The 12,624-nt window shown below is 47.2% G+C and overlaps 1 protein-coding gene across 4 annotated transcripts in view; it reads left to right on the top strand.

Moving 5' to 3' along the window:
* The window catches only part of CEP104 (centrosomal protein 104), a 42,685-nt gene that overhangs the window by 3,365 nt on the left and 26,696 nt on the right, over positions 1 to 12,624 (top strand). For 3 of the 4 annotated variants that reach the window (XM_043484794.1, XM_043484792.1, XM_043484793.1), the window contains exon 2: positions 830 to 955. In XM_043484794.1, the coding sequence (XP_043340729.1) occupies positions 843 to 955 (113 nt within the window). In that variant the 5' untranslated portion in view covers positions 830 to 842. Of the gene's footprint in view, positions 1 to 825; positions 956 to 1,582; positions 1,684 to 12,624 lie in introns of those variants that run through there. The other variant, XM_043484795.1, reaches the window with a different exon arrangement.

Below are 12,624 nucleotides of genomic sequence, written 5' to 3'. Positions count from 1 at the left end.
TCTTGGCCCCTCCCAGCTCTGTGTCCAGGTGGTTGTGGTGCACATGTGCAGGGCCACGACCCCTCCTGGCCCCTCCCAGCTCTGGTGTCCAGTAGGGCCACGCCCCCTCTGCTGACCCCTCCTGGCCCCTCCCAGCTCTGGTGTCCAGTAGGGCCACGCCCCCTCTGCTGACCCCTCCTGGCCCCTCCCAGCTCTGGTGTCCAGTAGGGCCACGCCCCCTCTGCTGACCCCTCCTGGCCCCTCCCAGCTCTGGTGTCCAGCAGGGCCACGCCCCCTCTGCAGAACCTGTCCTGGCTCCTCCCAGCTTAGGTGGCCAGGGGGCCTTGATGGCCTTGGCTTGTAGGTGTGTTGCTGCAGCTGCTTGGCCCTTGTCACTTGGCTCCTGTCAGTGTGTGTCCCTGTCTCTTTACTGATAAGGACACAGTCGTGTTGGAGCAGGGCCCTCCCTACTCCCATGTGACCTCCTCTTAACTTGCTAACGTCCACACTGTTCCTCCACGTCCTGTCAGTGGTCCCGGGAGTGAGGGCTTCAGAGTGCTTTGGGGGCACAGTGTAGCCCGCGATGCTGCTCAGGCTCTTTGGACATGTTAGTGTATTTGGGAAAAGTCACAGTAACTTGAATGACACTCTTAAGTAGTATCAGAGGCGCCTTAGAAATTACATAGTCGGAACTAGACTGTTTGAAAGCAATGGGACAGTCTGACTGGGCTATGAATTACTTGTGTGTTAGCAAGGCGAGAACTAACACAGAAGTGACACTTGTGACAGTATCACTATGTGCCACTGAGTCCCTCGATTTTGAAGCCATCTCTCCTGCTCTCGTACACAGCCCAGCTCGCAGAATGCCCCACAAGATTGGATTCGTCGTTGTCAGCTCATCTGGACACGAAGACGGCTTCAGTGCCCGGGAGCTGATGATCCACGCACCAACCGTCAGCGGGTGGAGGTCACCGAGGTGGGCGGGATGAGGGGCCGTGGAGGGTGGGTCTTCAGGGGCACGTGGACTCTCTTGGTCTAAGTGCTAATGTTGTTACAACTCAGATGCAGGACCACGCAAGGATGGGGTTGTGCTGCCGCCTCACCCATCTAGGTACATGCTGGACGGTTTTCTTTCTGTTTTTAATGAAAATCTGTTGAAACTTTTCCTCTGTAACTTTAACCCACATTCACTTAAGTGTGCACATACAGAAAAGTAGAAGGAGAATTGCCCGCTCCCCCCACCCCTGCCCCCCACCAGTTCCCTGATTGAGGGCCAGTCTGCATTCTCCGTGCTGGCTGGTAAGGATTTTGCATCTCACCACTGTCATGTAACACAGGACCTCAACCCAGAAAGTCTCTTTCAGATTTGTCTGGAATGTTTATTTGTACACCTTTAAAAATGCTCGTTACTTGAGTGATGTTAACACTAGTGAGTGTTTTTCAGAAACGTTTTCCTGAGAAGCCTTCTTTCTTCCCCAAAGGTGGGGCAGAGTTGGTTACTTAGCTGCCCCAGGGCTTGATCGGGTTTCCCGGGTGTTGTCAGTGTTGGCCGCCTGAGGCCACTCACCTCTGGGGTCCTCGCTCCTCGTGCCTTGTGTTCCAGGTTCCAGTAGAAGGCTGACTGTTGCTCCTACGTCATGAGCGTGTGAATCTGTATGACATTTACACTCAGTCATGTACCCGTGACTTACATTTACTCAGGAGGTATGTTGCTGAAAAATTGGATGCAAATCCTATTTAAAATTCAGATGCATTTTCCTTCTGGAATTTTTGAGAAATGATTATAAAAACAAAATTTAAAATAACGTTACAGTTCCAAATTGTATAATGGTTCTGACCCATGACTGTGGGCCTGAAGGTAGCCACCTGGACAAATGAAAGGACCATGGAATATCAAGTGAAATTTTTTTCAACCGGTGCACTTGCTCCCTGATTTTGCGTAATTGGGTTTCTACCTCTCCTGGAACATTTACCCATGTGCAACAGGCGGTATTTGCTGTTGTTCCAACACCTCCTTACTCAGCAAACAGGTAACTGGGGGCTATGCACTCTTTAGCCAGTAAGTTAAGTGATCACCATTGGGTGGCTACTCCTTTGGCTGTGGAATCGACCAGCTCTTCTAATGGTGGTAAGAGGTTTCTAATCATGTTCGTTGACACCTACTCTGATGGGAGGAGAAGGACTCTCCCTACAGAGGCAAACCCAGGGTCATATACTGTGCCTCCAAGAAGCTCCATGTAAGGCAGCTAAGGAGGTTTAATGGGGTGGACCCATGGGGGTTTCTATTTTGTTATGAAAAGAAAATAGAACAGCGAATATAGCAAAACACGCTGTTCTTTTACACTCCAGCTGTGGAGACGACGAGGTGACCAAGCATGGGGCCATTCCCAGGACCTCCACATGTGGAAGAGTAGCCAGGAGGAGACATAGGACGCCTCCTCAGGAGCAGCGTTTGTGGACTCATTTGTCCATATCAAGGAGTCATTAGCGTCATTCAGCCAAGCCTCAAGTATGATGTTACCATATACTGAGAGTCTTCCTAAATACAGGAATATGACAGCCAGCTTACACACGGTCTGACTCACGTCAGCCGCTCCAGTGTCTTCTGCGTGTACATCCAAGAGAGCTTGAATTAAGCCACAGAACGAGGGCACATGGATTTACTATTCTCACGTTATAAGAGGGACCTACAGAACAGTTAGGTACAGAGTGGCATTGGGATTCCAGAGAAGTTCCTTACAGGGGGAGTAAGGGGTCACTGCTGTCATGGACAGGTCAAGGTTTCTGGTGACAAATCCAGCAATCAGAGAGGCATCCCTCTTTCACAGTAGATTGGGAAATGTGTACAAAAGTGGTGTCTGTCCAAGGAAGAGAGGGGGAAATAAGGTAAGAAGCAGTGGTGAGAAAAGGGCATGTGGGCCTGGTCAGTCTTGGTCATCTGTCTCATCAGATGCTGTCTGCGTTCGTTCCTGGAAATTGATGCTTTCACATCACCACTTGTTGGCATGCAGGGCCATCCACTTGAGGCTTGGTGCTCTCTCTAGATATGACATGAATCCAGGAGCTTAGCAGCACAAGGGTTGGTTAGCAAGTACCTGATGGGGCCTTTCCAGTGAGGTTGAAGGGAGTCCTTCTGGAGGTGTCTTTTCCAGTAGGTGAAATCTCTAGTTGCAAGGTGTGATGCTCACAGCATTCATCTCCCGGGAGCCCACTGTGAGAAGGTTATGCTATTAAAGCACGATTACTGTCAATGGAAACAGTAAGGCCCTTGCAGTATTGAAGCACATCTCTGTTTATCAGCTGTAGGTCAGAAGAGGCAGGACTGGCTGTCCTGGGCATCCTCTGACCATCTCAATGGGTGAGCGTTTGAGTTCCCAAAGGGGTGGATCTGGGGGTTTATAGGGACCAGCAGCGATGCTTTTGGCCAAGGTATTTGGAAGGTCTCTACAAATGTTGCCAGTTGAGTCTTAATAATGTCATTAATGCATTAGATTAGCCCTATGGATTGAGGATGGTAAGACAGTAAAAGTGTAAAGCCAACCAGACAGCACAGACCCACCTGTCCAAGTGTTCAGCTACTGAAGTTCAAGGGGTTCGCCAGGTATCAATGGTCTTTTCTAACAGGATCTCAGCCACAGAAGAAGCAGTAGCCTGTCTACAGGGGAAAGTTTCAGTCCAGTGAAAAAACATGCAGCTCATAACTAAATATGTTTATGTCCTGAGTTATGTCCTATGTCCCCTGAGATGGGAACAGCTGAATAAAATCCCTTTGCCAGGCCTCAAATGGTCCGTGAGCAGTTTAATTCAGTGCAGACAGGCTTTCCTGGATTAAGTTTCAGACAGATGAACAAGTAAGGGGAGCGCTTTTCACAGCCTTATTAGTATCGTCCCTCCAATACTGGCTCGTGAGCTGTGTTGTTTTTGCCAGTAGACCAGTGGCATCATGCGTGTACAGTGGGCAGTGATGGGGACTCTGGAGCTTCTGCTCAGACCAGACTGTGGTTTGGCCCAAACCATGAAGAGTTCTGTTTTTGTCAAGCCAACAGTTATTCAGTTCCCAATATTTTTTTTTTTCCTTTTCTGGGGCCAGTTGTTGGGCATTTCTAGTCAATGTTCCCAAATTGTTCTCTGGGGCACATGGGACTGTCACTTTGGACCATGATAGAGGTTTACCCAGAGGTTCCTTTGAGAGCAGCGTTTTGGCAGAAATGCCAGCAAGGTCATTTCCTTTCACTTCCAGGGAGTCGAGTCAGGAATGCCCAGGGACCTTGACAGCAGCCAGAGCAGGTGGCATGAGTATGACAGCTAATAAATCTCAGACATAAGAGCCATTTTAAACTTTATTCCCATCAGAGGTAAGTCAACCTTGCTGTTTCCATATCGTCCCAAAGTCATGGGCAACTGCACAGGCATGTAGGCTCTGAGTATAAATGCCAGTGGTTTTGCCCGTGGCTGCACTGCGAGCTCTAGTGAGAGGGTGTGCTTCCTCCTGTTGGGCTGAAGCAGCCAAGGGTATAGGTGCTGCCTTGACAGTTTAAAGAGGCACTGCGACAGCAACCCCACATGGTGTTTACCTTTTCGTCCTGTGAATAAGAACCATCAGTAAGCCATGGAAGATCTGTGTTGGTCAGAGGAGTCTCCTGTAAGTTACTACAGAGAGTCAAAGGGGATGTCGGTGTGAGCTGTCTGAAGGAGTTTTGTCGGTGAAGCAGGAGAGGAGTAGCAGGGGTGAGGTTATTTCAGCAAGAGTGAGTTATTCAGGAGCAGTCAGAAGGAGGGTTTCCCAGGAAGTGAGACGGCTGGCGGGCCAGCATGGTGAGAATTCGGGAGAGCTTCAGCTGCACAGGCTACAGAGATGGGTAGAGGGAACCCGGGGATTAGTTTTTGGTGCCTGGAGTAGCCCTGAGACGAGGGGGCTGTCCCCATGGCACAAGGTTCAGCTGTCAGCCGTGATACCCGATAGGTCGATGATGGTCCCTGTGTTTTGGGGCGAGTACTCCAAGGGCGTTCCCCTCCTCCTCATGTCAGAGAGGAAGAAAGGAAACTGATAACTGGGATGTCCGAGGGCAGGGCCCTTGTTAAACTTCTCTTTAAGGCTCCAAAGATAATATCATCCTGATCTCCCCAAATAAAAGGACCAAGTTTGTTGGTTTTTAGAAAACATATAAGGGCTGGGCCTTAAGAGAGAAATTTGGAATTCAGTTTTGACGGTAGCCAGCTACCCAGAATACCTTGTAATTGGGCTGAGTTTCAGGTTTGGGGAAGTTGAGAATACTGTGCAGCCTATGGGATCTAAATGTAGCTTCATTCTGAGATCAGGTGCCCTAAATACTGATCCTGAGTTTGAGCAAATGGCAGTTTTTCCTTAGAGACCTTGTGTCCCTTTAAAGCTAAAAGGTTTAACAAGTGAATGCTGTCTTCCTGTGAAGTTTTAGAGGAGAGCACAGAAGCAAACCGTCCATATGTTTTAACAAAGTAGAGCCTACAGAAAACTTTATTGTCCAGGTGAGCCTTTAAGGTTGGAGAAGTAAGAGGGACTTTCAGGGCCTTCCCTGGTGTCCAGTGGTTAAGACTCACCCTCAGGAAGCAGTCCACAGAGCAGTCACAGGGTGATTCTGCTCCTGGTAGGAACGGATGCTCATCTTAGATGGGTTTAGGGACCACAGGGCGCCAGGGGTAACGATGTTACGGATTCCAGAGATCCTGGACAGACCTCCATCCTCAGCCATTGCATTTCTCATGGGCAAAACAGAATGCTACAGGGACTGGTACGAGTGAACATGTGGCCCTGGCTTTGAAATCTTCTGCTATGGACTTGATGCCTCTAAGGACCTCTATTTAATTATACGGTATTGATTAATTCTGGGGAGAAGTTTTGAGGGATATGTTTAAATATTAATAGGAGAACACTAAATTCTGTGAATTTCATTTGGAGGTTTTTCATATAAGGAGAGCAGTAGCTGATCCAGTGGTGACCAGTGATTAGTGTCCTTGAAGTCAGCTCTAATGCATCTGAGACCGAGCAAGTAAAAGATAGTGGAGGTCATTCAGTTCACCTGGTTGGCTATTTTGATGGCCAACAGTTCAAACTCTAGAACTGTTTCTGCCTTCAGGAGAAAGAAATTCCAGCACGGCACTTTCCTATGAAATCTCTGCCCCTGCTCAAATAGGGGTGAAAGAGCTGAAGGAGAAGAGTGTGTGTCTCTCAAATGGCCTGAACAAAAGGGAGCGGGTTCCAAGATGGGGACCTTCTGGTGTCCATTAGAGATCCCCCGCTTTTTCAGCTTTCAGCACTATGAGGCAGGAGCTGCCTGAGAGCAGTGGGCTGAGCACCGAGAGTGTGGCTCTGGTGTCAGTGAGGACACAGATTCCTTCCCAGTCCGGAGGGTAGTTTCTCCAAGCCAATTAGAAGGGGGTTTGGGAAGAATCCCTGTGGTTCCTCGGAGCCTGGTTCTTGCATTAGGAGGACATGGAAAGGTTGTTTGGAGGGTGGAAGGCACCTGCAGTGTTTAAGCCCTAAAGGTCTTTTTTTTTCCCCCAATGTCCTTGGCTTTTTGCAGTAATAGCAGAGACCAGGGGTTTTGTTTCTGTTTGGAGGTGTGATGGGGGCTCTATTTGTTGAAGATTAAGGATCTTAGTGGCTTTCCTTTTGGTTGAATCATCCAGGGCTCAAACAAGCTGATCTACCAAAGTAACCCAGACCTGGAGTGGACATGGTTTTCCATTCCATCCTGGTCTTTTTAACTGAAAGAGAATCCCCATTCAGCCCGTTCATGAACACAGAGTTTGAGGCAACCCAAGTGGATTCAATATCCAAAAGAAGACCAGACATTCTCAAGTCAACTATAGTGGTCATGAGCAGGGTTCATAAGTTTCTGCATGCAAGCCTGAATTTTGTTCCAATCATCAGGATTAAGAAAACCTTTGGAAACTGCTCAGTGAAAATTTCTAGCAAGTTCTTGGGTTTCCTGCTGTCAGTCAGTGTCGGTTTCTCCAAATCCTTTTCAGGGTTTTCCCATCAGGCTAGTTTCACGCAATGTCAGGCCTGATGGACATAAACCTGAGAAGCTAGGTCGCTAAGTTCAGAAGTGTACTGGACTCTTCAGCAAACTCATGGGGTTCCTCAGTTCCTTTGGGAGAATCTCTGACTGTAACTCAAAGTTCACCTTTAGTCCAGGGACCGATAAGAACCTAGGGATTTAGTATCGGACCCCTAGAAGGCTTAGCTTTCAAGGGGCAGGATTTAAGTTCAGGGAAGGGGGAAATGGGGAGGGGTTTGGAGAAAAAGGGAAGTTCAGCCAGAGAGGTGGGGGTTGGGGGTGCAGAGGAGCAGACGATGAGCAGAGGGGGAGGGAAGGTAGCACAGGATGGGGGGAGGGGCCTCAGAAGACGTCCTGTCTTCTTTCAATTGTTTGTTTGTCCCCACTAGCCTAGGAGTGGCATTTTATAAAGAAGCAATTTTTGAATCTGGAATGTGTTTGGAAGCTCCAAGGTATCAATTAGAATAAGCATCCCAATAAGATTTTTTCATTTGGTTCTGAGAGAAACAGGATTGGGGCGGTTGAAAGTTCCCCAAAATGGCTGTTGATATTCTGAATTACGTGGGGGTAAAGTCAGTCCATATAGTTAAAAATGTGCCGGACGAAGGACCATAGTTTTTAAACATAAAACCAACCAGGATCCCTGAAAGGAAGGCTGTCCTTGGAGTATTTAGGTGACTGGGGTCCCATTTCTCAGCTTTTTTCAAAAGCAAAAGAAAAATCCCTAAATATTCTGATTTCAATGGAATTTTACCAAAATTCCAGCACACTTCCAGCAGGGAGGACAAATGGGGGAGTACCAGCCAAAGGGGAACCTGGTGGGAGTCTGTGGGGTCAAAAAGAATCGGGCAGGCTTAGTGACTAAACAACAACAACCCACCAGAAGGACAAAGCCATCCCAAAAAGAAAAAAAAGGATGTCCCGGGTAAAGTCAAGAACCTAACCAGAAGGAGGAGCTCGACCTGAGAGGAGACTTGCTGGCTGGCCTGCAAGGAGGAGGACTTGAAGGAGGGGAGCATGGGGCAAGGGCAGCTGCCCCCCGCAGTTCCAAGGTTCATCTCTGCCAGACCCCACTTCTTTTTTTTTTTTAATATTAATTTATTTATTTTAATTGGAGGATAATTACTTAACAGTATTGTAGTGGTTTTTGCCATACATTGACATGAATCAGCCACAGGTACACATGTGTTTGTTCCCCATCCAGAACCACCCCCCCACCTCCCTCCCCATTCCATCCCTCTGGGTCATCCCAGTGCACCAGCCCCGAGCACCCTGTCTCATGCATCCAACCTGGACTGGTGATTAGTTTCACATATGATAATATACATGCTTCAATGCCATTCTCCCAAATCATCCTACCCTCGCCCTCTCCCACAGAGTCCAAAAGACTGTTCGATACATGTGTGTCTCTTGCTGTCTCCCTTATAGGGTTATCATTACCATCTTTGTAAATTCCATGTATATGCATTAGTATGCTGTATTGGTGTTTTTCTTTCTGGCTTACTTCACTCTGTATAATAGGCTCCAGTTTCATCCACCTCACTAGAACTGATTCAAATGTATTCTTTTTAATGGCTGAGTAATATTCCATTGTGTATATGTACCATAGCTTTCTTATCCATTTGTCTGCTGATGGACATCTAGGTTGCTTCCATGTCCTGGCTATTATAAACAGTGCTGCAGTGAACATTGGGGTAGATGTGTCTCTTTCAATTCTGGTTTCCTCCATGTGTATGCCCAGTAGTGGGATTGCTGGGTCATGTGGCAGTCCTATTTCCAGTTTTTTAAGGAATCTCCATGCTGTTCTCCATAGTGGCTGTACCAGTTTGCATTCCCACCAACAGTGTAAGAGGGTTCCCTTTTCTCCACACTCTCTCCAGCATTTATTGCTTGTAGACTTCTGGATAGCAGCCATTCTGACTGGCATGAAATGGTACCTCATTGTGGTTTTGATTTGCATTTCTCTGATAATGAGTGATGTTGAGCATCTTTTCATGTGTTTGTTAGCCATCTGTATGTCTTCTTTAGAAAAATGTCTATTTAGTTCTTTAGCCCATTTTTTGATTGGGTCTTTTATTTTTCTGGAATTGAGCTGCAGGAGTTGCTTATATATTTTTGAGATCAATTCTTTGTCAGTTGCTTCGTTTGCTATTATTTTCTCCCATTCTGAAGGCTGTCTTTTCACCTTACTTATAGTTTCCTTTGTGCAAAAACTTTTAAATTTAATTAGGTCCCATTTGTTTGTTTTTGCTTTTATTTCCAATATTCTGGGAGGTGCAGACCCCACTTCTGAACACCATGTGACGTCAGCCTTAAATAAAGCAGTCAGTTGTTTTACCCGTGGAATGAGCTGATTGTGGAATGGCAGAGGAATTGCTTTTGGGACAGGGACGCTGGGGAGAGCATGGGTGAGTCAGGACGAAGGAGAGAGAAGAACCTCACTTTATAGGGAAGAGGGGGGCTGCTCTGAACCACAGTCCACTGGAGGAGAGAGGGGGTTCAGGGTGGTGACAGTGTCTCTGTGGCTGGGGTGAAGGGAGGGCGTGCCTAAGGGCCCCCTCAGGGACCCGGCTCCATTTTATTTTTTGTATGTAAATTTTAAAAACTTTTTAGACCTTTTTGTTTTGTTTTGAGTTATAGCTGATTAACAATGTTGTGAGAATTTCAGGTGAACAGCAAAGGGCCTCAGCCATACATATACAGATGTCCATTCTCCCCAAACTCCCCTCCCTTCCAGGCTGCCGCATAACATTGAGTAGAGTTCCCTGTACCTTACAGTAGGTCCTTGTTGATTATCTGTTTCAAATATAGCGATGTGTACAGGTCCATCCCAGGCTGCCTAACTATGCCTCCCCCGCACCTCCCCAGCAACCATAGTTCATTCTCTAAGTCTGGGAGTTTCTTTCTATTTTGTAAGTAAGTTCATTTGTATCATTTCTTTTTAGAGTCCACATATAAGGTATGTCATATGATATTTCTTCCTCTTTGTCTAACTTACTTCACTCAGTATGACTCTCTGTAGGTCCATCCATGTCCTACAAATGACATTATTTCATTCTTTTTAATGACTGAGTAATATTCCATTGTATATATGTACCATATCTTCTTTATCCATTCCTGTGTCTTGGCTATTGTAAACAGTGCTGCAGTGAACACTGGGGTGCATGTATCCTTTTGGATCATGTTTTTCTCTAGGTACATGCCCAGGAGTGGGATTTCAGGTTCATATGGTAGCTCTAGTTTTAGTTTTTTAAGGAACCTCCATGCTGTTCTCCATAGTGTCCATACCAGTTTACATTCCCACCTACTGTGTAGGAGGGTTCCCTTCTCGCCACACCTTCCCCAGCATTTATTGTTCATGGATTGTTTTTTTATGATAACCATTCTGGCTGAGATGAGGTGATGTCTCACTGTAGATTTGATTTGCATAGCTCTAATGATTAGTGATGTTGAACATCTTTTCTTGTGCCTGTTGTCCATCTGTATGTCCTCTTTGGAGAAACGTGTGTTCAAGTCTTCTCTGGCTCCATTTTGCATGGGGTTTCCCTTCATTGCTTTTCAGTGTGTTGTCCTTTTTTTTAATCAGTTTAAGGGGTAGTGTTGATTCATCTATAAACTCTCAATAAGCTACCTTTGAATAGCTAAATCATAGCCTTTTTTTTTTTTTTTGGTCACACTGCATGGCTTGCAGGATCTTTGTTTCCCAACAGGCATGGACAGGCATCAAACTCTGGCCACAGCAGTAAAAGCATCGCATCCTAACCACTGTACCACCAGGGAATTCCCATAGCTTTTTTTTTTTTTTTTTGGAAGGGTTTTAAAATACACAACTTCAAAATTTTGTCAGTAGTCTTAGTTTTCCTTAAACAATTTTGTTGTTGTTTTTTTATAATAATAAAGGATTTTGTTTCACACAGATTACTGTGTCCCTGTGTCTAGAGTGGTCTCACCACCAATTAACAGTGTCTGTGCCCTGCATTGAGAAACAGTAAACATCTTAAATGTCTATAGCAGTGCTTGACCGAAGGGTATGCGAAGCTCAGGTTTCTAGGTTCCCCACTTCCTGGCTGTCCTGCCCCACGTGTGTCTCTGTTAACAACAGTGGCAATTTTGAAAACTCAGGAAACCCCAGGGATCTCACCCCAGAATAAGAGTGTTCTGTCCGTCATCACTGGCCGCACTTTGTCAGTCAAACACAGAGATGCCCACAGCCCCATCTGCTCAGCCTACTGTTCTTCCCTGTGCTCTCCTTCTGTCAGGATGGGCAGGAGGCTGGCAGGCGGGTCGGGGAGCTGGGGAGCATGTTTGTCTGTGTGGTGTCTCACGCCTCTCAGATGCCTGTGTGCAGCGTCAGGTCACCTATGAGATGCGCAAGTTCAGGCTTAGGGTGGTGTGTGCTTGGGGTTCCTCCCCGAGGAGAAGTTTTCAAAGCCATGGGGTCAGGGGCATGCCCCATGCATAGTGAGTCTGCATAGGGAAGGGAGCCTGGAACCCTACCCAGGGCATAGACAGGGCAGGAAGGGCCAGGTCAGTACCAGCAGGTGCATGTCACATTCAGCCTCATGGAGGTCAGTGGTGACCTGTGATGTTGGCTGAGTAGGCAGCTAAGAAATGAGGTGGGGCCTGGAGATGGGGGATGGGTCACAGGAGGGGTCACTCCCCGGGCTGTCTGGAGTGTGTGTGTAGCTGTCTGGAGGGGTGTAGTGGGGCGGCTGAGAGGAGAGGTGGGAGACCGCCAGGCTGGCCAGCAGCCAGGTCACCGCTGTGCTCTCAGGCACCGTGACATGTGCTGGAGGGGCCTTGCCTACTGCCCCATCCTCGGGACTTCCCTGGCTGCAGTAGCCCCTGGACACCTGCTGCTAGGCACACCCAGCCTGGCTTGCTCGGCACATGCCCCGCCCACTGTCAGAGCCTTGTGTCGTCTCCCTGGTCATGACCTTGTACTGCAGCATGAGGTTTCTTTTTTTTTTTTTCCATTTATTTTTATTAGTTGGAGGCTAATTACTTCACAACACTGCAGTGGGTTTTGTCATACACTGACATGAATCAGCCATGGAGTTACATGTATTCCCCATCCCGATCCCCCCCTCCCACCTCCCCCTCCCCCTTCCTCTGGGACTTCCCAGTGCACCAGGCCCGAGCACTTGTCTCATGCATCCAACCTGGGCTGGTGATCTGTTTCACTATAGATAATATACATGCTTGTTCTCTCGAAACATCCACCCTCGCCTTCTTCCACGAGGTCCAAAAGTCTGTCTGCTACATCTGTGTCTCTTTTCTGATTTGATTATAGGGTTATTCATTACCATTCTTTTTCTAATTCCTATATATGTGTTCAGTATGTTGTAATGATCTTTTATCTTTCTGGCTTATTCATCTTATAATTGCTCCAGTTTCATCCATCTCATTAGGACTGGTTCAAATGAATTCTTTTTAACGGCTGAGTAATATTCCATGGTGTATATGTACACAGCTTCCTTATCCATTCATCTGCTGATGGGCATCTAGGTTGCTTCCATGTCCTGGCTATTATAAACAGTTCTGCGATGAACATTGGGGTGCACGTGTCTCTTTCAGATCTGGTTTCCTCAGTGTGTATGCCCAG

Source organism: Cervus canadensis, chromosome 13 (genome assembly GCF_019320065.1).
Source record: "Cervus canadensis isolate Bull #8, Minnesota chromosome 13, ASM1932006v1, whole genome shotgun sequence".
NCBI lineage: Eukaryota > Metazoa > Chordata > Mammalia > Artiodactyla > Cervidae > Cervus > Cervus canadensis.
This window is presented reverse-complemented; position numbering and strand designations above follow the sequence as displayed.